This window comes from Oncorhynchus mykiss, chromosome 4 (assembly GCF_057628025.1).
Source record: "Oncorhynchus mykiss isolate SJ-2025 chromosome 4, ASM5762802v1, whole genome shotgun sequence".
Classification (NCBI taxonomy): domain Eukaryota; kingdom Metazoa; phylum Chordata; class Actinopteri; order Salmoniformes; family Salmonidae; genus Oncorhynchus; species Oncorhynchus mykiss.
In genome coordinates, this window is record NC_143025.1 from 15,820,811 (window position 1) to 15,848,740 (window position 27,930).

Sequence of the window (27,930 nt, forward strand, 5' to 3'; positions counted from 1 at the left end):
TTTTGAGTGACTAATCAGTTAACTAATGACTTTACATAGACCTATCTAATTTTCCACAATTCTCTAGCATATGAAAAACTGTTCCTACCTGCCAAGGCTTATTTCTGTGAGGTGATTAATATCTATGATGGATGGCTAAAGTCAAGCTATGCACCTTTCATCCAGAGTTATGCATAATTTAGGTTATCTGACAGATAGGGCCATATATTTGACTCAAATACTTTAAATGGGTTTTAATATTATCACAGGAGCTTCTTATCTATAATAAAATAAAATAAAAACAGCTGTATGAGACTAGCTCTAGATATGACACACAAGTGGAATATTGTGTTATCTGAGACTGAGTAGTAGGCTACAAGAACAACAAATGTTGCCTAATCAAATCATGTTGAAGATTTTTTAGTTATCACACTTTTTTGGCAGTGCACTATTGTAAGAAAAGCTTGTGATGAAGTTATAATTATCATGATGGTGATTTTGGTCTTGAAATATAGCAAACATATGAATGTAATTCATTTAGACTCTACTACTTTAATTCAATCAAATGTTCACAAATTAAATGTATGTAATCTACTACTAACGCCTACAGGACTTCCGTATGTCATCTCTCTCAATGATGTTCCCTATACACAAGTAATATAAATATAAGAAATACACAAAAACAGGTCTTATAAAACAGCATTAGAACTTTTGTACAGATACCCTCCCTTTGACACCGGATGTGTTGTGGATAGTTTCTTTAAAAAAATTCAACGGTACAAACAGCAATGCCTTTGGCTCGGTGGGTTAGTGCATAGACGCTGCACCCATATACCTCAGTGGGACCAGAGACCAGCGATGGGAAAGAGAACTCGCACAGGAACAGGAGGACGCAGAACAATACTGCAGCTTTTCCCACCTCGAAGCGGGGCCGTCTGTGGAAGAGAAGACTCTTTAGGTTCAGCATCCGAAGGTAAAAACACGACGACAATATCATATTTTATGTTTTGGTTTTCGGTCGGTGGATGATTCGATCAAAATCGGGCCCATTTTTCCCTGATCACGCATTGTAGAAGCTAGCTAACTGGCCTAGCTGGTGACGTAGCCTAGCTAGGTTGGCTAGTCAGTCGTTCAAAATGTAACGTTATGTTCCGGAAATTAATGCTTTGTTTTACTTCTTCACTATATTTAAATAACTAGTTCAGAAGCAACAAATGCAACACTGTAGATTTTGGGGTGTTTCGCGTTTTCTAAAGTGTTAGCTGGCTAGGCTACCTAGCTAGTTAACGTGAATATGTTAGGCTAACATATTGCGCAAATAGCGATTTGTTGTCTCGTGCGGCCTGTTGTCTGATTGTGACCAAACACGTTACACAAACTAGCACGATGACAATTTCTACAATTAGCTATGCCTATCAATGGTAGCTAGACTTGCTCTACTGAGCCCTCTGCTCAATCCAGGCCACATATCTAGCCAGCTAAATAAGCCATTTTAACAATTGCAATTATGCGTGTTTTGCAGACGAGCAGGAGGGTGGTAACGGGGATGAATACAGTTTTCCAAGAGAAGTAACCACAGAAATGAGGATGCCCGTTAAGGCCACAGGTAAGATAGTGCCTAAAAAAAGTATTCCCATCCCTTGACTTGTTCCACGTTTTGTTACAGCCGGAATGTAAAATTGATCAAATTGAGATTTTGTCACTGGCCTACACACAATACCCCATAATGTCAAAGGGGAATTGTGTTTTTTCGAAAATGACAAATTCATTAAAAATGAAACGTTTACATTTTGAGTCAAGTATTCAGCCCCTTTGTTATGGCAAGCCTAAATAAGTTAAGGGGTAAATGTTTGTTTAACAACTAATAGCATAAATTGCATGGAATCAATGTGTGCAATAAGTGTTTATCATGATTTTTGAATGACTACCTCATCTCTGTACCCCACACATACAATTATCTGTAAGTTCCCTCAGTCGAGCCATGAATTTCAAACAGATTCAACCACAAAGACCATGGAGGTTTTCCAATGCCTCGTGAAGATCAACTTTTTGGTAGATGGGTTAAAATAAAAAATCAGACATTGAATATCCTTTTGAGCATGGTGACATTTATTAATTACACTTTGGTTGGTGTATCTATACACCCAGTCACTACAAAGATACAGGCGGCCTTCCTAACTCAGTTTACCGGAGAGGGAGGAAACCGCTCATGGATTTCACTATAAAGCATATGATGACCGACTATAAAATATTTAGTTTAATGGATGTAATAGAACTGAGGGTGGATCAACATTGTAGTTAATCCACAATACTATCCCAAATGAAAAGGAAGCATGTAAAGAATACAAATATTCCAAAACATGCATCCTGTTTGCAATAAGGCACTAAAGTTATACTGCAAAAAAAATTGCAAATAAATGAACTTTATATCCTGAATACGATGTTTGGGTCAAATCCAACACATCACGGAGTACCACTCTTCATATAGAGTTTTTTTTTTTAGGATTAAAAAAAATTGGAATAGAACTAAGCACAGGAAAAAATCACAGAGAACCTGGTTGTCTGTGTATTTAATTGATTTTGAATTCGGGATGTAACACTATATAGAATAAGTCAAGGGGTATGAATACTTTCTGAAGGCACTCTATGCCATATTGGTGTGTGCGTCCTGGCACATCTGCTTGTGTGAATTTGGTTCAAACCCAGGTCTCCTGCCAGACAACTGTTGTCCTGCTGAGCTCAAGCCTATGCATTAGCTGGGGGAGGTAACACAAGATGTCTTCAGGGCTGTTTACTAATCGTGCGCACAAGCATAGTTGCCTATGTACACACCTGACCAGTGACTCTGCGTTTCTCCTCAGAGGGTCTGTCCCTCTTGGGGGCCTATGAGGACAGTGATGACGAAGAGGATGCCGACCCACAGCCTCCCTCTGTCAGGACCCAACACCAGTCTGCAGATATACTCGCCAACTTCATGGCTGTGAGTATATCAATACTCTATTTCTGTTAGGGCTGTCCCCGACCCCACATTTGTTTTGGGTCAACAGTAGTCTGTTCTTTCAACCAATCGCAATTGTTTAAAAACAGGCTGCGTCTCTATATGGAGACAAAAAATATGTTTTAATAAATCAACTAAACTCATCAAAAAAATAAACGTCCCCTTTTCAGGACCCTGTCTTTCAAGGATCATTTGTAAAAAATCCCAATAACTTCACAGATCTTCATTGTAAAGGGTTTAAACACTGTTTCCCGTGCTTGTTCAATGAACCATAAACAATTAATTAACATTCACCTGTGGAATGGTCGTTAAGACACTAACAGCTTACAGACGGTAGGCAAAACTTAGGACACTAAAGAGGCCTTTCTACTGACTTTGAAAAACACCAAAAGAAAGATGCCCAGGGTCCCTGCTCATCTGCGTGAACGTGCCTTGGGCATGCTGCAAGGAGGCATGAGGACTGCAGATGTGACCAGGGCAATAAATTGCCATGTCCGTACTGTGAGATGCCTAAGACAGGGAGACAGGATGGACAATTGATCGTCCTCGCAGTGGCAGACCACATGTAACAACACCTGCACAGGATCGGTACATCTGAACATCAGACCTGCGGGACAGGTACTGGATGGCAACACCAACTGCCCAAATTACACCAGGAACGCACAATCAGTGCTCTGACTGTCCGCAATAGGCTGAGAGCGGTTGGACTGAGAGCTTGTAGGCCTGTTGTAAGGCAGGTCCTCACCAAACATCACCGGCAACAATCTTGCCTATGGGCACAAACCCACCGTCGCTGGACCAGACAGGACTGGCAAAAAGTGCTCTTCACTGACGAGTCGCGGTTTTGTCTCACCTGTGGTGATGGTCGGATTCGCATTTATCGTCGAAGGAATGAGCGTTACACCGAGGCCCGTACTCTGGAGCGGGATATATTTGGAGGTAGAGGGTCCGTCATGGTCTGGGGCGGTGTGTCACAGCATCATTGGACTGAGCTTGTTGTCATTGCAGGCAATCTCAGCGCTGTGCGTTACAGGGAAGACATCCTCCTCCCTCATGTGGTACCCTTCATGCAGGCTCATGGTACCCTTCCTGCAAGATAGGAATGTCAGTGGTCGGCCATGGCCAGCGTAGAGCCCGGATCTCAACCGTCTGGGACGGTTGTACCGTCAACCGGTTGTATCGGAGGGCGCCCCCCCCCCCCCCCCCACAGAAATGTCTGGGAACTGGCAGGTGCCTTGGTGGAGGAGTAGGGTGACATCTCACAGCAAGAACAGACAAATCTGGTGCAGTCCATGAGGAGATGCACTGCAGTACTTAATGCAGCTGGTGGCCACACCAGCTACTGACTTTTTATTTTGACCCGCCCCCTTTTCATGGACGCATTATTCGATTTCTGTTAATCATATGTCTGTGGAACTTGTTCAGTTTGTCTGTTGATGAATCTTATGTTCATAAAATTTACACATACTCACTCTTAAGTTTGCTGAAAATAAATGCTGTTGACAGTGAGAGGACGTTTCTTTATTTGCTGAGTTTATATGCACCAAGCTTGTCTGTTAAGGGCACTGTGTGACATCATTAATACACACATGACTCGAGGTAGACAGATAAAGATGACCAGAACCTGTTCCTTGCCCTCCTCCTGCTGGCCTTTGCTGATTCTGCCATTACGCTCCTGAAGTTGCCTGTAATATGCTACACCAGGGGTTGGCAACCTTTCTCATGTAGAGTGCCAATTTACAGTTTCTACCAATCTGGCTGCCACTTCTGATTTTTCATATGCACACTTTTGTTAAAAAAATGTTTTTATTGCCATCTAGGTAAAAATAGCCCACATAAAGCCAACACAAACATTGCAGGTAGAAAATATTCTGATTTAAAATATATATAATTCCTATGAATCATATTGGAGGTTTGTTCATTTTCGTTCAATCACATTCGTCCCTCTACTCCTCCTGTCTGCATCATACTTGAAACATTGTATCAACTGGGGCTGGTGACAGCTCATAAACATTGTATCAACTATTCTGGTACCTCAGTTTCCTTCCTCAGTGAGCTCCAGACACTGCTGTATTTGCGCAAGGGATAAAAAGTAATCGGATATACAGTACCAGTCAAACATTTAGACACCTACTCATTTTCTTAATTTACTGTTTTCTACATTTGTAGAATAATACTGAAGACATAAAAACTATGAAGTAACACATGGAATCATGTAGTAACCAAAAAAGTGTGTGGTGGCTTATTTCTGCTTTACCAAATGAGGAGAGTTACAAACTTCACACACCAGTCAGTTATACTTAAACTACATCTTTAATAAGAGCTTTGCAATAGCATTTGACTTTCAATGATGAGCCATCTCTAATGAACCATTGAAAGTACCAACAAAAGTACAAAGATATTTTATAGCCAAGACACACCCCTCTCAACTTACATGATGAACCACAGATCTTAGGAACAGTTGAGAAAGGAGTATAACAGATAATATTCGCTATAAATTATTGTTCAGTTTGGTCCTTAAGACGAGGTTCTAATCTTGTTCCTGGTACTTCATAGCACAGAACCATTACCACATCCAATGGCATAACTTAATTGGCAACTCTAGATACTCGCATCTCAAGTAAACCCCCTCTTGACCCCTCTCCTGGACATGCTCACTGAGGGGAGCGAGCCTCTAGGTCATACACTATCCCAGGATAAGTGCAACATCAGAGAGGACATAAAGGGGTTCCAGACACTGCCCTACACCTCCCCCCAATGCCAAAGGAGGGAGTGACTTGCTCACAGACATTGTGGAGACAAGTAATTGGTTCCCCATTAATCACGCCATCCCTTCACATGGTTTAATAGGTAAAGACACATTCACATATGAAGACCATGTTCCATCCTGTCCTCATCCCTTTCTGATATTCTGCATAGCACCAGAGACATGTAAAAGACAAGCCTGACCTCTCCCCTCTCTGGGCCCCAAGTGACTGAGCCCCAGCTGAGGGAAGAAATGCAACTGCCAAAACTAGAGTCCAAAGAAATACATTCTAATAAAGTATATCACATAAGAATATTGTGTAGATAAGACATCTTAATTACTTATGTTACCCAACTAATTCTGATTCATCCACCACAAGTGTTAAACAAATCAAAATAGATTTGAGATTCTTGAAAGTAGCCACCCTTTGCCTTGACAGCTTTGCACACTCATGGTATTCTCTCAACCAGCTTCATGAGGAATGCTATTTCCAACAGTCTTGAAGTAGTTTCCACATGTGCTGAGCACTTGTTGGCTGATTTTCCTTCACTCTGCGGTCCAACTCATCTCAATTGAGTTGAGGTCAGGTGATTGTGGAGGCCAGGTCATCTGATGCAGCACTCGTCACTCTCCTTGGTCAAATAGCCATTGTCCTGTTGAAAAAACAAATGATCGTCCCACTAAGCGCAAACCAGATGGATGGCGTATCACTGCAGAATGCTGTGGTAGCCATGCTGGCTAAGTGTGCCTTGAGTTCTAAATAAATCACTGTCAGTGCCACCATCACACCACCTCCATGCTTCACGGTGGGAACCACACATGCGGCTACTCTGCGTCTCACAAAGAGACGGCATTTGGAACCTAAAATCTAATTTGGACTCATCAGACCAAAGGACACATTTCCACCGGTCTAATGTCCATTGCTTGTGTTTCTTGGCCCAAGCAGGTCTCTTCTTATTGGTGTCCTTTAGTAGTGGTTTCTTTGCAGCAATTTTACCACAAAGACCTGATTTCATGCAGTTTCCTCTGAGCAGTTGATGTTTGTTACTTGAACTCTGAAGCATTTATTTGGGGGCTGGAACTTATCCTCAGCAGCAGAGGTAACTCTGGGTCTTCCTTTCCTGTTGCGGTCCTCATGAGAGCCAGTTTCATCATAGCTCTTTATGGCTTTTGCGACTGAACTTGAAGAAACTTTCAAGTTCTTGATTTTTTCCGTGTTGACTGACCTTCATGTCTTAAAGTAATGATGGACTGTCATTTCTCTTTGCTTATTTGAGCTGTTCTTGATCGCCCTATTTGGTAAAAGACCATCTATATACCCCCCCTACCTTGTCACAACACAACTGATTGGCTCAAATGCACTAAGAAGGAAATAAATTCCACAAATGAGCTTTTAACAAGGCACACCTGTTAATTGAAATGCATTCCAGGTGACTACCTCATGAAGCTGGTTGAGAGAATGCCAAGAGTATGCAAAGCTGTCAAAGCAAAGGGTGGTCAAAGCAACGGGTGAAGAATCTCATAAAATATATTTTGATTTAACACTTGGTTTCTACATCATTCCATATGTGTTATTTCATAGTTTTGATGTCTACACTGTTTATCTACAATGTAGTAAAAATAAAAACCCTGGAATGAGTAGGTGTTGAAACTTTTGACTAGTACTCTATATCAAAAATATAAACGCAACATGTTAAGTATTGGTTTCATGAGCTGAAATTACATGTTCTATACGCACAAAGCTTATTTCTCTCAAATTTTGTGCCCACATCTTTTTACATCTGTTAATGAGCATATCTCATTTGCCAAGATAATTAATCCACCTGACAGGTGTGGCATATCAAGAAGTTGATTAAACAGCATGATCATTAAACAGATGCACCTTGTACTGGGGACAATAAGGCAACTCTAAAATGTGAAGTTTTACCACTCAACGCAATGTCACAGGTGTTTTGACCGAGTGTGCAATTGGCATGCTGACTGCAGGAATGTCAACTACAGCTGTTGGCAAATGTAATGTTAATTTCTCTTAGCCAGGAGTATATCACCCTGCATCCCACTGCTGGCTTGCTTCTGAAGCTAGGCAGGGTTGGTCGGGTCTGTCTGTAGATGGGAGACCAGATCTGCTGGAAATGGTGTTGGAGGGCCAGTAGGAGGTGCTCTTTCCTCTGGTCTAAAATAGTATCCCAAAGCCCCCAGGGTGGTGATTGGGGACATTGGTGCTGTCTTTTGGAAGAGAGAAATACCATAAACACGCCAGCCCAGGACATCCGCATCCGGCTTCTTTGCCTGCGGGATCGTCTGCGACCCAGACAGCTGATGAAACTGAGGAGTATTTCTGTCTGTAATAAAGCCCTTTGGTCAGGGAAAAACTAATTATCATTGACTGTGCCTAGCTCCCCAGTGGGTGGACCTGGCTCCCGAGTGGGTGGGCCCATGTCCATGACGTGAAATCCATAGATCAGGGCCTAATGAATTTATTTCAATTGATTTCCCTATGAACTGCAACTCAGTGAAATTGTTGTATGTTACATTTTATATTTTTGTTCAGTAATAATTACGTTTCCACCTGATCAGAGCATGATATCTTTCAATTTCACATCGAGGTTCAGTGGCTATCGAAAGAGAGCGCTGGAAAGACTATTGTTCCCAATGGATTTAAAAACACTTAGTTTACTTGCTGTTTTGAGGTGAAGAGATTACTTTGAGAAGCTCCACGGGTCATTAGTGGTTGTGAGTTAAGACTACCAGACATCCCCAAATGGGTTAATGTATACATTTGTGCGCAGGTCGTGTAGCCTAGGCCTACGGTTCCTTACTCAACATTGACAGGAGTGCTCCAAACAATACAATAACTACATTGACCATTTAAAATGAAACTGAAACTTGTTTCTCACACGTGTAGTGTAGGTTGTGAGCTCTGCAAACAACTTGTCCACTCCAACAATGAGAATGGTAAAGGATGATAATGTATTAAATTGAGTAACATAATTTCTAATCTGTTTACACTCATTTATGGGAATTAACTGTAAATTCTGTTCTACTGGTGAAATAGGTAACAGTGAATGATACAATTCACACAATGAAGTTATGACACAATTTAATGCGCATGAGTTGACTCAACATTTAAAAATTATACCTAAGACATGTTATCTTCACACATACCGTACCTTCACACATACCGTAGGCCTAAGGAATATTCTCTCAAACGGTGTCTGGTCCAAGGCAGTAGCCATTTATGGAAAACAATGCAATTTCACTTTTTGTCCTTTTTTATCAACTTGCTTGGCATGCCAAGGCAAATTCCCCTGCGGCACTCGCGTGCCTTACGTTGCTGATGCCTGTCTAGAGTGATGTGCCATCCCCGCAGCCTTCGCAATGGATTAGTCTACTGATTCAGGTGCGAATCAGACGCTATACAAGTGATCGCCACGCGTTGGCCTTTATTTCCCTGATTTGTTAATGTCATTAGGCAAGTGTTATCCTTTTAATAAACCCAATTAACTGTTCCCCCCCCCCAATAGGAAATTGATGCAATCACTACACAGCCGGGCTCAGAGGAGCCCACAGGGGATCCGTCGGCCCCAGCCCCCACCCCACCTCGTCCAGAACCCAAAGCCCAGCAACATGCCTCTGAGATGGGGACAGAGCCTGAGAGTACTGGGGCGGACTTCCAGTACGATACCCATACTTCACTCGCTGGAGGTGACGACAGGTTTTATTGTATTTCATACATTTGTGTAGAACTTACCTGAGAAGTTCAGTTGGCCATTGTTTATGACATGTCAAGTGTGCGGTTCTGCTGATCTAGAGTTCCTTCCTTATTTGTTTCCTGTCAACCAGTGGGAGGATTGGAGATGGGGGACTGGCAGGAGGTGTGGGATGACAATACAGGATGTTACTACTACTGGAACACTCAGACCAACGAAGTGGCCTGGCAGCTGCCTTATTACCTGGCCCACCAGGTACAGGGCCTGCAGCAGTACACAGACAGGTGAGATGTTAATTACTACCTGGTAGTAATGAGGTCGACCGATTTTATGATTTTTCAACACCGATACGATTTATTGGAGGACCAAAAAAGCCGATACCGATTAATCCGCCTATTTATTATTTTTGCAATAAATGACATTTACAACAATACTGAATGAACAAGGAACACTTAACTTAATATAATACATAAATAACATATTTTTAGTCTCAAATAAATAATGAAAAATGTTAAATTTGGTTTAAATAATGCAAAAACACAATGTTGGAGAAGAAAGTTAAAGTGCAATATGTGCCATGTAAAAAAAAAAAAAAAAATTCAGTTCCTTGCTCAGAACATGAGGTGGTTCCTGTTAACATGAGTCTTCAATATTCCCAGTTAAGAAGTTTTAGGTTGTAGGTATACTATTTCTCTCTCTACCATTTGTATTTCATATACCTTTGACTATTGGATGTTCTTATAGGCACTTTAGTATTGCCAGCCAAATCTCGGAAGTTGATGGGCTTGAAGTCATTAACAGCGCTGTGCATCCCAGCATTGCTGAGAGTTGCTGTTTGAATGAATGCTTACGAGCCTGCTGCTGCCTACCACCGCTCAGACTGCCCTATCAAATCATATACTCCATTATAATAAACACACAGAAATATGAGCCTTTGGTCATTAATATGGTCAAATCCAGAAACTATAATTTCGAAAACAAAATGTTTATTCTTTCAGTGAAATATGGAACTGTTCCGTATTTTATCTAACGGGTGGCATCCCTAAATCTAAATATTACTGTTACATTGCACAACCTTCAATGTTATGTCATAATTTTGTACAATTCTGGCAAATGAATTACAGTCTTTTGTTAGGAATAAATGGCCTTTCAACAGTTCAACAAGCCAGGCGGCCCAAACTGCTGCATATACCCTGACTCTGCTTGCACTGAACGCAAGAGAAGTTACACAATTTCCCTAGTTAATATTGTCTGCTATCATGAATTTCTTAACTACATATGCAGGTTAACAAAATATATACTTGTGTATTGATTTTAAGAAAGGCATTGATGTTTATAATTAGGTACATTATTGCAACTATTGTGCTATTTAAAAAAAAAAAAATGAAAGATAGGTTTAATGCTAGCTAGCAACTTACCTTGGCTCCTTGCAGCCACAAGGTCCTTTTGATGCTGCACTCACGTAACAGGTGGTCAGCCTGCTACGCAGTCTCCTCGTGGATTGACTGTTATCGGCCATAATCGGCGTCCAAAAGGGCAGATTTATCGATTTGTTATGAAACTTGAAATCGGCCATGCCGATTTTTTATTTTTATTTGTCGAACTCTACTAACTAGCCCACCAGGTGCAGAGCCTGCAGCAGTACACAGACATGTGAGGTGTTAGTGGATGGTACAACATAATATTGAATGTTAGTCATACAAGTGGATTTGTATGCTATAGCATGACTCTGAAATGTGTTTTGTTCTTAGTTTTTATCTGTTTTCTGTTTCATCCCCTGTAGCTCAACAGTCAATGGCAATGGAGCTACACAGAGTGCAGGATGCTATGCTGAACAACACTCCACTGCTGTTAGTTCCCTAACATCCAAGACAAAAAAGGTGAGTTATTTGACTACTTTTGTGCTCAGTGATTCAGTGTGAATCCCCAAAAAGTACTTGACTGCCCATTTGTTGGCAAAAGTGTGACTGTGTATGTCTTACTTTGAGTGTCTCTTTGACAGGAAGTGATGGAGAGTGTGGTGGCCCTTACCAGTGAGGAAGAGGAGCGTCATGGTGTGGCAGCCTCCCTCCTCGGTCCCCTCATCCCTGCCGAGGTGAAAGAAGCGGAGGAGAAGTGGCGGAAAAGGCTGGTGGGGGGGCTGGAGGAGAGGGAGAACAGCTTGGAGGATAGCCTCCCAGGGTCCCCTGCTCCTCCACTGAATGAGCCAGACACCCCCACACACCCACTGAGAGACCAATGCAGCAGGAACCAGTCTGAGGAGGACTCTGATGCAGAGGAGACAGAAGAGGACACCATGGAGCTGGAGCTGGCTCTGGACAGGAAAAAGGTGAGCTTATATTTGATTCATCCTTTATTTAACCAGGGATGTTGCATGTGTCAAGCAAGTTTATATATTGTAACTCTTTTGAAAAGGTCACAAATGTTGACAATTCAACACGTGCAGAACTAGTGTGTACAGTTGGGAGTTATCCTTTACAACGAATCCAACATGAGTCTCTTTCCTCTTTTTGTCGCTCTGCCCCCTAGGCTGAGCTGCGGGCATTGGAAGAGGGCGATTGCAGTGTGGGGGGCTCCAGCCCCTGTTCTGAGGCCAGTCAGGAGGCCGCCACCGGGCCTCGTAGCCTGCTTCCGAAAAAGGCCATGTGGAAGACGGCCTTCCTCAGAGCAGCCAGCCCCGATTCAAACAGCAGGGACTCAGATACACGGGAAGACCCAGACACAGGTGAGTGTCTGGAGAACCGTTAGCATGCGATCCAGTCCAGATACACAAACTCTGGGCAGATTACATTATTATATTGTTCTGATGTGGTTCATCCTGGGATGTAAACTCTTCTCTAGGACCAGTGCTGGACATTCACTTTTTTACCCACTAGTCTTTTGAACAAGTAGGACTTAAGCTCAAGTCACTTGGTCTTTAACACCATGGTCCAAAAAGGTAACTGAAAATTGTTGTATGTTGCAAGAAACCACTTCACAAAATAACATTATTACTGGTATTGACAATGGAAGGCTGCTGATCTGATGTCATGTATTACATCTCCTGCCGTTGTGGCCTTGAGCAAGGCACTTAACCCCCCAACATAGTAAAATACTGTACTGATGGGCTACTATTTAAAACACGTGGTCCGTCAACCCTCCATCTGGAGAGCTACTGGGTGTGCAGGCTTTTCATCCAACCCTGCTCAAACACCAGCACTGATGACACCAAAACTGATTTATTTTTACTCTTTTTACAATGTGGTATGTTCAAGTGAGACTGGCTCAAAAGCCTGACACATTACAATTACATCCAACTACTTACAGTATGTCTTGATGAAATAATTCACTCGTTCAGTGAACCTGGAATGAAATGGCTAAGATTGGTAAGGTAGCTAATTCAGTAATTGATTGTTCAGAGGAGTTCTTGACAGCATAGGAGTTACTTTCTCAGAATTACACGGCCAATAGAGTGTTTTACAACTAGAGTATGCAGCATTGGTTTTATTGCTTAAACAAAATGGGCTAAACTGGGCAAATAACTCACTAGCAATTATCAACAAATGTGCAAACGCGTCTCGCTTTGATCTCAAATGAAAGACTGCTCATGCCTGTCAATGCAGGCCTACAATTATTTATTATTTATTTTTTATTGTTTTTGATATTATGACTTTTGTATGATCTTTTTTACTTGTCCATTCAGGCAACGGATCTGTAATCTGCAAAAATAAAAAATAGGTGTTATATTTTTTTAACTTGCCCCTTGCAAGCGGACAGCGTTAATGTTGAGTCCTGAGGCCTTAAGATCTGATATGCTGCCCAGGCCAACTCTGTCATACACATGTAGGGTTAGCCTTAATACAAGTCCTCTTATGCATGTTTTGCAGCACATTCCAAAGTCCCAGAGAAGGCCGGGGAAGAGGAGGACCAGGAAACTGGGGACAAAACGGTTCCTAATGTGCCACCAAAGGAGGAAGTCGAAACTCCAGAGCTCAAGGTACTGAAACTTTTTATCAACTCTCGCACCAATTTAACTCTTCGTAGTAGGGCCTTGGCATGAGAACTGTGTGCCTAGTCATGAGTGATTTTAAAATAACTGGTGGCTAACTAATTAATCAAATGTTTTGAATGTTCAGTTTCAGATTGGCGAACTTGCCAACACCTTAACCAGCAAGATGGAGTTTTTGGGGATCAACAAGAAAACTATCTCCAACTTTCAGCTTCTTCTGTTACAGACTGAGGTAGGAGGACCATAGTCTGTCATAGTTTTCCTACAATGACAGCCTATATCTTCAGGTCCAGATGATAATTTCTTGGCCTTAAAACTGCATTAGTTGGCTAGCTGCATGACTCAACGATGGGAACTTTCACAGACCTGTACTGACTGATTGCAAGTTATTGTTCTGATGGGAGATTTTTTTATTAATTTGATCACCATCCTCATTTTAGAAAACAAGGTGTATGCCTAACAGTCATTGTCTCTCCCCCCCTCTCTTTTCCCTTCCTTTCTGTCAGACGCGGATCGCTGACTGGCGGGAGGGGGCTCTGAACGGGATCTATCTCCGCCGCAGGCTGCAGGAAGCCGCTGAGCACATAAAACATTACGAACTTAACGCCGCCCCTAAAGGCTGGTCGTGCCACTGGGACAGGTACGCGCTCCTTACCTTTTAACATCTTTAATCACCCCACCCCCCAACCCCTGTGACAACGACCCCCTCAGAGCTGGGGTCGCCACCTTTTTAACCTGATATGGGGGAGATCCTAACCAATCTGTGGATTACATGAAATGGAGACACTCAAGGTTTCTGTGATGCAATGCTGGCACTCTGCACTGCCAGTTGTGATAAGGGAGCAGCCTGATCCCCCAACACTACCACCAGAGATAGGACAACCTGTCCTGTCCAACCATAGCCCAGACTCTGGATCTTGTATTTTGGTGGGGAGCTCTGTAGACTGCTTTGGGGGTCCACTTAGTGGAACAGGGGTACGGTAGCTAGGAAGGTGGTTGTGCGCGAGAGCTTTGCACTTTACAGGACTACAGCCCCAGAATGCATTGCTGGGCGACAGAGTGACCCCCCGGAAACGAGAAGTGTCACAAACCGTTTCAGTTAAAGCGAAGACGGAGCGTTGACGAGGACCCAGCAGGTCAGACCAACTCTATTTCATATGTTTCCTGTTTTTATTCCTTGATTGACTGAAAATTGATAGATATTTCTGATGTAAAAAAAACATGTATAAAGTGTTTAGTTTCTTTGCATTTGGTTGTTGAGTTGATGATGAAGATGCCTATATCTCTGGCATATATGTTTGGGGGGCAAAAGGTTGTTTATGTATGTTGTCATGACAAACATTATGTGAACATCTGAACCCTGCTTTGATCGACTTTACAGGACCCAAGCTGTTTGTTTTGGTTTGTTAATTTGGTTTTGAGAGCGTTAAGGTGGGTTCCCCATCAATCCAATCCGTCCCTTCTCCTGGATGGCTAACCTGGCTGTCCAGCCCAACATTCCCCCTCTGTGGCAGTCCCATCTCCCTATTCCCCACCCCCCCCCCCCTCAAGTATACAGCGACTCAGCCAGTTATGAGGCCAGCTGTTGAGACTGTCTTGTATCTCTGTTCTCCCTCCTTCTAGAGAGCAGAGGAGGTATTTCTATACCAATGACCGCACCAGTGCCTCCCAGTGGGACTTCCCAGCAGAGGAAGACGTGGAAGAAGTAGAAAATACCAAGACATCCATACATGGGGACCCCAAACCCCCGCCCGTACCCACTGGTGGGCTCGCAGTTGCAGGTCAGTCACCAAGACCCTTCACTGTCTTCTTAACGGCCCATAACAGCCACTGTATCTACAGGTCCAGATGAATCTCTTGGCCTTGAACCACACTAGTTGGCTAGTTGCATGACTCTCGATGAACTTTCACAGACCTGTACTGAATGACTGTGATTGCAAAAAAAAATCTGAAGGGAGATGGACAGCTTAGCACATTTGTCTTTCAGCAGCTAACTAGCAAGTCTTGAGCTATGGAACCTGCCACTGTCATATATTACTAACTTGTCAATATTTGGTTAACCTTACTCCTCCCTTCTGACAAAGAAAGGGTACACAACTAACCCCAGCTTTTATATATTTTCTATCATATTGCAGGAGCTTCAGTCTTCACACCCATTGTCCCCCCTCAGCCTGGCCTTCCCTCCTATTGGTCTGTGCCTCAGCCCCCACTTCCCCCTGACCAGCCCCCTCCCCCTGCCGACTCCCCCCCGCCTCCCCCTCCACCCCCAGAGTCACCTCCCCCTCTCCCCCCTCCTCCCCTGGAGGATGATGGAGAGATAGAGGAGGTAGAGATGGAGGATGATGACAGTGAGCCTCCAGCACCTGGAACAGAGCCTCCACTCCCTCCGGGTGTTGTTGGCGTAAAGGTATGTGACCGTTCTACTAATCCAGACCTCAAATGTCATCTAGTAGTCTTGTGATTAGACTAAGAACACTTTTTTAGATGACAGCTTAGTCCAGCAGTTGCCAAGTACCAGTCAGTGGGCCTGCTGGTTTTTGTTAACGTAACTCTAAATAATAACTTTCACAGACCGGTACTGAATGAATGTGATTGCAACCCCCAAAAAATCTGATCGGAGATGTACATTAGCATAAGATGGGCTTTTACTGTAAGCTAATCTGTTTCAGTATTTTCTGTCCTCAGGTTGTGGAGTCTACAGCCTCGCTGGGTAAGAGTCAGAAACGCAAGGCTTCAGGATCAGGTCAGCTGACCAAGGCTGTAACCATTGGCAGCAGCGCCATCCTCTACACACAGACCATCGCCACAGCAGGTAAAAAGCAATAACGTGAAAACCAGCAGACTGACAACGTCAACATTACTCTTGAAGTAACAGGACTCAATGATGAGAACTTTCACAGACCTGTACTGAATTACTGTGATTGAAGTATTTTTCTGATGGGAGATGTAAGGTCACTAGTGTCTCACAGTATAGGTGTGTGGTGTTTAGAGATCACATGGTTTGCAATTAAACTGTGTAGGGCTTGTATCAAATAGTTGACTTTTGTGGTCTGTCCTGTGATGTCAGGAGCTGCCTACTGGGGTGAGTCTGCGGTAGCTACACCGCCACTGCCTTCTGAAACCGTGGCCCCACCTCTCCCACCTCCCCCTACCCGCCCCCCGCTACCCCCCGCTCAGGCCCCCTCTGCCTTGGACCCCACAGGGTTTAAAACATTGCTAACGGACAAGACCAAGAAACTAAAGAAGGATAAGGTGGGTGTTTTTTTATTTTCATATCCAATTAGTAATGTGACAAAAAATGCTTGACATTTTAACCATTTTAAAAAGAATCGCCATGATGCGAATTCACAATCCAGATATGGTTCTGCGTCTAACCGCTAGGGGACAATGCAGTTCAATCTACTGCAGTCCTGGCTACCTACCTACTGGTCGTCACGAGTAACCACAGCCACAGTCATAAAGCCCACCTACTTCTACAATTTCCTGTTTTCATACATTTTTACAATGTAGGCAATTTTGATTTTATGTCTGTGGTAACTTGTGGAAACCCTACCTAATGGCGCTCACCTAACTGCTGTCCTTCACCCACTCAGCAACGATGGTATTAATGCCATTTTAGATTCTCCTGTGCCTCTCCTCCATTTTTTTTTTTGTATGTACTTCATGTCCCACTTCTCATAAATGTGATGGCTAATTTCAATAACAGCATGTTAATGGATGGCCAACAATCTGTCAACGCCACGTATGGTCTTTGAGAGCTTGACTGTTCTCTGCAAGCTCTCAATCAATTAATTTGTATTTTTGATGCTCAGGATCTATTCATTGTAGTTGTGATAACTTCACTACGACGTTGTACAAAAAGGGGGTGGTTTCAGTTAGGATTTTTATTTTAGACGTTATTGATCCCAAATTAGTTTAAACGTCACACCCCTATATACAATAAAGCCCAACCGCGAGCTGCCCAGTAACGTGAGCTACCAGACGAGCTAAATTACTTTTTATGCTCGCTTCGAGGCAAGCAACACTGAAGCGTGCATGAGAGCACCAGCTGTTTCGGACGACTGTGATCACGCTCTCCGTAGCCTATGTGAGCAAGACCTTTTTTAAGCAGGTCGACATTCACAAGGGCGCAGGACCAGATGGATTACTAGGACGTGTTCTCGGAGCATGCGCGGACCAAATGGCAAGTGTCTTCACTGACATTTTCAACCTCTCCCTGTCTGCGTCTGTAATACCTACATGTTTCAAGCAGAACACCATAGTCCCTGTGCCCAAGAAAGCGACAGTAACCTGCCTAAATGACTACTGCCCTGTAGCACTCATATCGGTAGCCATGAAGTGCTTAGAAAGGCTGGTCATGGTTCACATCAACACCATCATCCCGGAAACCCTAGACCCACTACAATTCGCATACCGCCCCAACCGATCCACAGATGATGCAATCTCAATCGCACTCCACACTGCCATTTCCCACTTGGACAAAAGTGCCATTCATTGACTACAGCTCAGCATTCAACGCCGTAGTGCCCACAAAGCTCATCACTATGCGAAGGACAATACACCTCCCTCTGCAACTGGATCCTGGACTTCCTGATGGGCCACCCCCAGGTGGTTAGGGCAGGCAACAACACATCTGCCACGCTGATCCTCAGCCCTGGGGCCCCTCCTGTACTCCCTGTCCACCCACATGCGTGGCCAAGCAGGACTCCACACCTTCATTACGTTTGCTGACGACAACGGTGGTAGGCCTGATCACCGAGCATGATGAGACAGCCTATGGAGGATGTCAGAGACCTGGCAGTGTGGTGCCAGGACCACAACCTCTCCAACGTGAGCAAGACAAAGGAGATGATCGTGTACTACAGGAAAAGAAGGGCAGAACACAACCCCATTCACATCGATGGGGCTCTAGTGGCTTCAAGTTCCCTGGTGTCCACCAACGAACTATCATGGTCACAACTTTCTTGGTGTGTTTGGACGAGGGCACAACAATGCCTTTCCCCCCTCAGGAGACTGAAAAGATTTGGCATGGGTCCCCAGATCACCAAAAAGTTCTACAGCTGCACCATCGAGAGCATCCTGAACGGTTACATCACCACTTGGTTTGGCAACTGCTCAGCATCCGACCGTAGGGCGCTACAGAGGGTAGTGCGTATGGCCCAGTACATTACTGGGGCCAAGCTTCTTGCCATCCAGGACCTATATACTTGGCGGGTCAGAGGAAGGCCCAAAAAATTGTCAAACTACAGTCACCCAAGTCGGACTGTTCTCTCTGCTATTGCACGGCAAGCGTTACCGGAGCGCCAAGTCTAGGTCCAAAAGGCTCCTTAACAGCTTCTAAACCCCCAGCTTCTAAACATTGACTTGGTACTGGTACCCCCTGTCTCATTTTATTTTTTACTTAAGAAAATATTTACTAAATAAACTAAACTGCATTGTTGGTTAAGGGCTAGTAAGTAAGAATTTCACTGTACAGTCTACACCTGATGTATTTGGCGCATGCGACTAACTTTTCATCTGTTCTATGCATTGAGGAGAAAGGATTGTAAACGATCAGTCTAATTTGATGTATAAAAAAAATATATATATATATTTTGAAGCGTCTCCTAGTAGAATCAAATCAATGATGGCATTAAATGACAATCCCCCACTCTCTCCGTTATTCCCCTGGTTGCTGTGTCCAGTCGAAGAAGAGCAAGACGAAGATGCCGTCCCTGGTGAAGAAGTGGCAGAGCATCCAGAAAGAGCTGGACGAGGAGGAGCAGGCTAGTTCTAGCGACGAGGACAGGGACCAGCTCAACAAGAGGAGCATTGAGGAGTGGAAACAGCAGCAGTTACTCACGTAAGAGCCCCCCCCCCATTTTTATAAGTTGTACATTTCTTGGGCCTTATTAAGAATCGCACAGTAGGCGTGTCCATGTATCTTATTCATAATGATCTAAAAGGCTGATCCTACATCAGCACTCCTACTCTGAGACACTTGATGCATACAGCCTCTGATTAAAAAAAAAATTAGAAGTCTGTTTGATCTAGTCCAGCAGTGGTTACTGTTCCTTAGTGTACCTGCTGTTTTTCTTGACATGCCTCTCAATGATGAGGACTTTCACAAACCTGAGCTGAATTACTGTGATTGCAAACTATGTGTTGGGAGACATGCATTAGGTTTTTATATTTTAACTTGTAATGCACACGTTTTTGGTGAAAGGCAGTAAGAAATAGATTTATCTGTTGGATTGCAGGGGCAAAGCTGGAAAGAATGCCAACTTTGAGGCTTTACCTGATGACTGGCGAGAGAGGATGTTGAAGAAGAGGAAGATGATGAAGAGCACGTAACACACACTCCCCTCCCCGCCTACACACACACACTCCTCCTTAACCTGACTCCAAATGTTGGATAAGAATGAGAGGACTGACTGTGCACTTGACTCACTGTCATTTTGAAACAGGTTTTGAATAGCCCCTCATATCTTCGTCTGTGAATATATTGGATGGGCTTGAATGTTTTTTTTTTAAATTTCTTGGCTGTAAAACCCACTAGGGTTTTTAATATGGTAAACTGGACTCTCCTACCAAACATCCCCCTCTACCTGTTTAAAGCATAAATGCCGTTTTCTGTGAAACGTACGGCACTAAGAATGCTGGAGTTTCTAAATCTTTGTTTGTAATGGAGATCAACTCTTTGTTTTGACCTCCCCATGTTCCTCTTGCCCATTTTTAATAAACTATGATTTAATAACATCTTCCTAATAATAACTGCTGTTTCTCTGAATAATCCACACTTCCATTTTATTAGAGGGCGGATGGAAATGCAATGAGCGCTTGTCTTTTCTAATGCTTCAACTATAGTAATTAACAGTACTTTTAGTTTATTCATGGTATATCCTGAACATACCCTTTCATCAGTTTTTTTATCTGACTTCAGATGGGAGATTTAAGTGATGTATAAAATGTGAATTATCACATGGCCCTATAGTGGAACCTCTAAATTGCAACAATTCTCTGCAGTTTTTCAATTTAAGCCAGTAGATGAGTATGCAACCAGTACCCATCCCACTCTCTTGTCAAGAGCTAACAAATAATCCTCATAATTCAGAGGTCTTTTCTTGTGCTGAAAACCATCAAGACTAGTTTGGTGGCAAGGGGAGTGTCTTTTTTTGGGGTGGGGGGGGGTGCAGTTTTTCAGCTGTGTGAATTCCATAGGCCTATGTCCTAGTAAAACACTGGCAACAATTTTGTATTCAAGTTATTAAACTTTTTTGGGGAAACTTTAATTGTCAGCTCATTATTCATTTGACAGTGCCATCATGGGTGTCTTCATTGACTGTTCACCTTTTGTGGGGGACTGAATTATGAGTAATCACAGGGTCAGTTGTGGGTGATGGATCATGGCTAGAAGGGATGGAGCAAATGTCAGTGACATGTTGCATGTTTGAGTCTCGCCTGAGAATCTTTGCCAACCCTAAACCTGATTCTCCTAACCTGCGTAAGTTCTATCCTCTTATGACATTGGGCTTGTTTGACACAGCTGACAGTGCAGGGGACTGCTGACTGACTGATCAACACATCACCTTGCATCATAACACTGAACAAAAATCTAAACGCAGCGTGTAATGTTAGTCCCATGTTTAATGAGCTGAAATAATGTCCCATGTGCACAAAATGCTTATTTCTCTTAATTCTGTGTAAAAAAACCACTAAGTTTTACATCCCTGTTAGTGAGCATTTCTCCTTTGCAAAGGAATGTCCACCAAAGCTATTGCCAGATAATTCATTGTTCATTTCTCTACTACAAGCTGCCTCCAATGTCGTTTTTAGAGAATTTGGCTGTATGTCCTACTGGCCTCAACTGCAGAGTACGTGTATGGCGTCATTGTGGGCGAGCGGTTTGCTGATGTCAATATTGTGAACAGTGCCCCAAGGTGGGGGTATGGGCAGGCATAAGCTTTGGACAACAAACACAAATGCATTTTATTGGTGGCAATTTGAATGCACAGAGATACCGTGACAAGTTCCTGAGGCCCATTTGTTATGCCATTTATCTGCCGACATCATATTTCAGCAACGACGGCGACGTGGTTGTGCACAAGATTGCAGTGGAGGAGTTGCCTGATTAAGGTTGTATTGCACAAAGTCAGTTAATTCCTGGCAACAAGAAGCAAGAGACCCTCCAGCAGCAGAGGGAATGAGAACCCAAGCCCTACTAATTGTCTACAGGAGGGGGTAGTGGGCAAACTGGCCCGGAAGATGCTCCCATGAAACTCTAAAATGGCGCCGGAGCAGAAGGCAGATGTTTTACGTGCCCCTAACCAATAGTTTTTTTGTTCATTTATCTGGGTTTAACTTTTTTTAAACTATTTTTGTACATAATGTTGCCGCTACCGTCTCTTATGACCGAAAATAACTTCAAGACATCAGGACTGCGATTACTCAGTCTTGATGAAAAAGCAGAAATCCTTTTTCTTTCACGACTCTGACGAGGCGGAGGATATACGGCTCCTTCGGGAACAGGCCCAGACCCCAGTGATCTTGTTGAAGAAGAGGTGGATAAAGAGAGGCCCGAGGGCGGGCTGCCTTCTGAGGAGTAGGAGGCGATCGAATAAACCCACACTCCCCTCAATTCTGCTCTCAAAGATTGCATGTTTGTGCAATGAAGTGGACGAGTTATTGAGAAGATTAAACTACTAATGGGACATTAAAACCTATGCTTCACGGAGTCGTGGCTGAACAACGACAATATCAACATACAGCTGGCTGGTTATACGATGTACCGGCAGGATAGAACAGCGGACTCTGGTAAGACGAGGGGCGGCGGTCTATGTATTTTTGTAAACAACAGCTGGTGCACAATATCTAAGGAAGTCTCGAGCTACTGCTCGGCTGAGGTAGAGTTTCTCATGACAAGCTGCAGACCACATTACCTATGGAGAGAGTTTTCATCTATATTCTTTGTAGCTGTTTTACATACCACAGTCAGAGGCTGGCACTAAGATAGCATTGAATGAGCTTGTATTCCGCCATAAGCAAACAAGAAAACGCTCACCCAGAGGCGGCACTCCTAGTAGCCAGGGACTTTAATGCAGGGAAACTTAAATCAGTTGTACCTAATTTCTATCAACATGTTAAATGTGCAACCAGAGGGAAAATAACTCTGGACCACCTATACTCCACACACCGAGATGCATACAAAGCTCACCCTCCATTTGGTAAATCTGACCATAATTATATTCTTTGATTCCTGCTTACACGCAAAAATTATAGCAGGAAGCACCAGTGACCTAGATCGATTTTAAAAAGTGGTCAGATTAAGCAGATGCTAAGCTACAGGACTGTTTTGCTAGCACAGACTGGAATATGTTCCAGGATTTCTCCGATAGCATTGAGGAGTACGCCACATCTGTCATTGGATTCATCAATAAGTGCATTGATGATGTCATCCCCACAGTGACCGTATGTACATACCCCAACCAGAAACCATGGATTACAGGCAGCATCCGCACTGAGTTAAAGACTACAGCTTCCGCTTTCAAGGAGCGGGACTCTAACCTGGAAGCTTATAAGAAATCCAGCTATGCCCTCCGACGAACCATCAAACAGGCAAAGCGTCAATACAGGACTTCGATCGAGTCGTACTACACCGGCTCTGATGCTTGGCGGATGTGGCAGGGCCTGCAAAACATTTACAGACTTCAAAGGGAAGCACAGCCGAGAGCTGCCCAGTGACACAAGCCTACTGGACGAGTTAAACTACTTCTATGCTCGCTTCGAGGCAAATAACACTGAAACATGCATGAGAGCACCAGCTGTCCCGGAAGACTGTGTGATCACGCTCTCCACAGCCAATGTGAGTAAGACCTTTAGACAGGTCAACATTCACAAGGCCACAGGGCTAGACAGATTACCAGGATGTGTACTGTGAGCATACGCTGACCAACTAGCAAGTGTCTTCACTGACATTTTCAATCTCTCCCTGTCTGAGTCTGTAATACCAACATGTTTCAAGCAGAACACCATAGTCCCTGTGCCCAAGAACACTAAGGTAACCTGCCTAAATGACTACCAACCCGTAGCACTCACGTCTGTGGCCATGAAGTGCTTTGAAAGGCTGGTCATGGCTCACATCAACACCATCATCCCAGAAACTCTAGACCCACTCCAATTTGCATACCGCCCCAACAGATCCACAGATGATGCAGTCTCTATTGCACACCACACTGCCCTTTCCCACCTGGACAAAAGGAACACCTATGTGAGAGTGCTATTCATTGACTACAGCTCAGCGTTCAACACCATAGTGCCCTCAAAGCTCATCAATAGGCTAAGGACCCTGGGACTAAACACCTCCCGTTGCCTGGATCCTGGACTTCCTGACGGGCTGCCCCCAGGTGGTAAGGGTAGGTAACAACGCATCCGCCATACTGATCCTCAATATAGGGGCCCCTCAGGGGTGCGTGCTCAGCCCCTTCCTGTACTCCCTGTTCACTCATGACTGCGTGGCCATACACGACTCCAACAATGTCATTAAATTTACCGATGACACAACAGTGGTAGGCCTGATCACCGACAACAACGAGACAGCCTATAGGGAGGAGGTCAGAGACCTGGCCGTGTGGTGCCAGGGCAACAACCTCTCCCTCAACGTGATCAAGACAAATGAGATGATTATTGACTACAGGAAAAAGAGGACAGAGCACGCCCCCATTCTCATTGACGGGGCTGCAGTGGAGCAGGTTGAGAGCTTCAAGTTCCTTGGTGTCCACATCACCAACCAGCTAACATGGTCCAAATGCACCAAGACAGTTGTGAAGAGGGCACGACCAAACCTATTCCCCCTCACGAGACTGAAAATATTTGGCATGGGTCCTCAGGTTCTCAAAAGGATCTACAGCTGCACCATTGAGAGCATCTGGTTGCATCACGGCCTGGTTTGGCAACTGCTCGGCCTCCGACCGCAAGGCAGAGGGTAGTGCGAATCGCCCAGTACATCATTGGGGCCAAGCTTCCTGCCATCCAGGACCTCTATAACAGGCGGTGTCAGAGGAAGGCCCAAATAATTGTCAAAGACTCCAGCCACCCTAGTCATAGACTGTTCTCTCTGCTACCACACGGCAAGCGGTACCGGAGCGGCAAGTCTAGGTCCAAGAGGCTTCTAAACAGCTTCTACCCCCAAGCCATAAGACTCCTGAACATCTAGTCAAATGTCTACCCAGACTATTCCCCCCCCCCCCCCCCCTCTCCACATCACTGCCACTCTCTGTTGTCATCTATGCATAAGTCACTTTAATTACTCTTTAGTCACTCTACCTACATGTACATACTACCTCAACTAACCGGTGCCTCTGCACATTGACTCTGTACCAGCACCCCCCTGTATATATAGTTGCTTTTTTATTGCTCCTCTTTAATTACTTGTTACTTTTATCTCTTATTCTTATCCATATTTGTTTAACTGCACTGTCGTTTAGGGGCTCGTAAGTAAGCATTTCACTGTAAGGTCTACTACACCTGTCGTATTCGGCGCATGTGACTAATAAAATTTGATTTGATTTTGAATGACCTTTAATATACATTATGAACTGGTTGTGAAGCTTTGACCTCTGATGGTAAGCACAATCATGGGGACTCTTCCCCTGGCTACAACCATAAGCAATCAATCACCTATTCAAGAAGCAGTGTTGTATTCCAAGAAATTCCATGTGGAACAGCTGTGTGAGACAAACGTCTCAAAGAGAACACCGTACCCAATGTCTGAGATGTCTGAGACAAACATCCTGGTCAGGAGGGACAATCTTTGAGTAAGATTGAATCTGGCATGCTCTCCCAGTCTACATTCCACACTGGAGATTGTTGTATACCTGGTCCCAGATTCACATTCAATTAAAAACAAATCCAATAACTTTATTTTCAAGAATCAAATTTCTTAACTTTTTGCTTAAGGAGAAACCTAACGGTGCAAGAACATATGGAGTTGTTTTAAGATGGATCATGGATCATTTAGCTATTTGATTTGGAAATGTAGGACCTTTAGGTATTTTTTTCTTCTATTTATTTGATAAAATATAGAATTTGCCCTTTACCATTATAACCCATAGAAACTCATTGATGTTTATAAATGGCAAAACCCGGGCGACGCTAGGCCAATTGTGCGTCGCCCCACGGACCTCCCGGTCGCGGCCGGTTACGACAGAGCCTGGGCGCGAACCCAGGGACTCTGATGGCACAGCTGGCGCTGCAGTACAGCGCCCTTAACCACTACGCCACCCAGGAGGCCTAAACTGACAGATTCTGATGAGGTTTTTAAAATTATATTTCTTAGATTGACGCACATGTGCAACTCTTAAGGATTAACTGGCTGGATCCTATTTGAGGACGTGACTAACATGTTGACTAGTGCTCTGTGAGTGTGGGTGAAGAACGGGTGGAGCGTAGCCAATGTCTGCCTGAAGGCAACAGACCTCTTTCAGGTGGTCTTGTCTGTGCATAGAAAGTTGATGCAATGCTATGGCACAAATGAAGCGCTACAAAAAATACTATGCTATAAAGGTACCTAAACAGCACAAGGCAATGAAAAACTGGAATCTACAGCCTTGAATTGACAGCCTTGTTTAAAGAAATGACGACCTGTCAATCTTTGAATAAGAAAGCTGAACAGAGCAGCATCAAAGCGGAGATTGAACAGCAGTTGAACAAGTGACATCCGATTTCTCCAGCTTAATCAGGGAGCTTCTACTAGATTTCCTGATGAAGCTTGTCTAGAAAATATGCCGCATGCCAAAAATGACCAAGAAGCGTCAGTGCATTCAAATAAGTAATCTGGTCACAGAGCTGGCGAGATTGGTTGACGGTGAAGTGGGCAAAATATCTGATTTAGGACGAGACAAGTTTGGATTCCAAGATGGCATCGAAGCTGCACAGACCTTGGGAGGGTCAAGTGTTTGAAACTACTTGAAAATGTAGGATTTGTTTGAGGATCAGGAGATGCTCTCCATTGTCCTCAGTGCCTACCTCATATGACAGCGAGGCCTCAGACCTTGAGGACTCATGCAGCAGGGATGATGTGGAGGAGGCGGAATCTGAGGGGGTGAATTATGCCACCGGTAGAAAGGTAAGACAAGCCCCAGATTACTCTTCAATGGTCATTGGTTGTGTTTTTTGATATCGGTACCAGTAAGTATAATTGTATAAGTAAAGGAAGTGAGATTGAAGTTGAATTGTGCATCCTTGAATTCTGATCACAGTCCAGAGTGAGCATCGCCCTTGAAGACACTACAGACTAGCCAGAGGTGGACATTACTGTGAATTCTCCCCATGTGTGAGTATTCCTGGGGGAAATGGTTAGCTGACTGGTTAGCTGACAACGTCACAAAAAGGATGCTCACCCTTCGCAGAGGCAGAAGGATGGGTGTTATGATTCTGAAGGGTGAGATAGCTAGCAACAAGCTTGTTGTATTTTGTTATTGAAACTATTCATTTCTACTATAAGTATGCTACTCAACACCAAAATTCCCTATAGGTTTTGATCCCTTATCAGCTCCTACTCTGGTAACTAGGAAGGTGGCGCTTTTCAACAGGGATTGATACTGCCATACCCTCGATTTTACATCTACACCATTTTTTTTAGATGTATTATCATTTAAACTTTTTGGGCTTTAGGGTGGGGGTAATAATGTAATTTTTCAATCACTTACATATTTTTTGCATAGCAGAGTTTGATTGTATTTTTAATTTTAGTGTGTAGGTATTAATTTGAAGACATTGGACTAATGCTTCGATCACACCAACAGAGTCTTACAATTTGCTACACCAGAAATACATTATTTTCCAATGGAATGCTGCGTTTCAGAGGCAGTTTCAGAGCGTTCTGTGTGGTTCATATTGTAATGAAACAGCAGGGAGCAGGTATTACAATATGTTGAATTTATCGAACGTATGCTTCAAACTGTATGTGCATACGGCAAGACAGAAATGGTAGCAGAAGGTGAATGTTGAACTTTTGTTGCACACATAGCCAGATGATACTGCGTACAAATTGCGCAATAATACCATCGGTGTGATCAAGGCGCAAAGCCTAGTTTATACCCTACGTACGTATGCATTAAATAACTACGTAGTACTGGCGTTGCGTAGCAAAAGTACGCAGACGTGCAGCTCCACGATTCACTCGACGCAGGTTCGCCATTTTGCGAAGCGTTCTTCCGTTGGTTACGTCGGGTATAAACTAGGCTAAAGTCCTTTAATGACTTATTTTATTGTATATAGTGGTATACATAGTATAGTATAGTGATATTTATGTACTCAACTAAATCTATATTGGTGTGAGACGGTCTCAAGTTGCATAACATTCATGTTTTTCATGAGTGTAAAAACGGTATAATTGGCACTTCCCTGTAAGAGGTCGAGAAAGCCTCAAGATGGCGACAAATGTGTTCTCTATCATCTTATTCTGCCATGGCAGAAGAGGGCTTGATGAATTGTATACAGTATATTGAATTCGGAGAGGTTATAATGTGAA

General features: G+C 43.7%; 1 protein-coding gene across 3 annotated transcripts; it reads left to right on the forward strand.

Annotated features, from left to right (window-relative positions):
* Positions 1-587: 587 nt before the first annotated feature.
* fnbp4 (formin binding protein 4) lies at positions 588-20,686 on the forward strand. 3 transcript variants are annotated; one of them, XM_090231266.1, is made up of 18 exons: positions 789-952; positions 1,502-1,585; positions 2,841-2,959; positions 9,022-9,123; positions 9,248-9,428; positions 9,567-9,717; positions 11,217-11,313; positions 11,436-11,762; positions 11,963-12,158; positions 13,300-13,409; positions 13,549-13,653; positions 13,928-14,061; positions 15,045-15,202; positions 15,557-15,828; positions 16,107-16,233; positions 16,489-16,673; positions 19,106-19,263; positions 19,661-20,686. In XM_090231266.1, exons 5-18 carry the CDS (start codon positions 9,362-9,364, stop codon positions 19,752-19,754), a joined length of 2,181 nt encoding a protein of 726 aa, XP_090087392.1. In that variant the 5' UTR covers positions 789-952; positions 1,502-1,585; positions 2,841-2,959; positions 9,022-9,123; positions 9,248-9,361; the 3' UTR covers positions 19,755-20,686. The 3 variants fall into 3 exon arrangements, 2 of the variants coding, with proteins under 2 accessions (XP_021454589.3, XP_090087392.1); XR_016495131.1 differs by lacking the exon at positions 9,022-9,123 and having other exon boundaries at positions 588-952; positions 13,928-14,557; XM_021598914.3 differs by lacking the exon at positions 9,022-9,123 and having other exon boundaries at positions 589-952.
* Positions 20,687-27,930: the final 7,244 nt, after the last annotated feature.

Excerpts from the sequence above, each read along its gene's own strand:
- fnbp4 (XM_021598914.3), top strand. The coding sequence starts at position 838 with ATGGGAAAGAGAACTCGCACAGGAACAGGAGGACGCAGAACAATACTG. Across the intron at positions 2,960-9,247 it reads TACTCGCCAACTTCATGGCT|GAAATTGATGCAATCACTAC; the intron begins GTGAGTATATCA and ends CCCCCCCAATAG. Across the intron at positions 13,654-13,927 it reads TTCTTCTGTTACAGACTGAG|ACGCGGATCGCTGACTGGCG; the intron begins GTAGGAGGACCA and ends CCTTTCTGTCAG.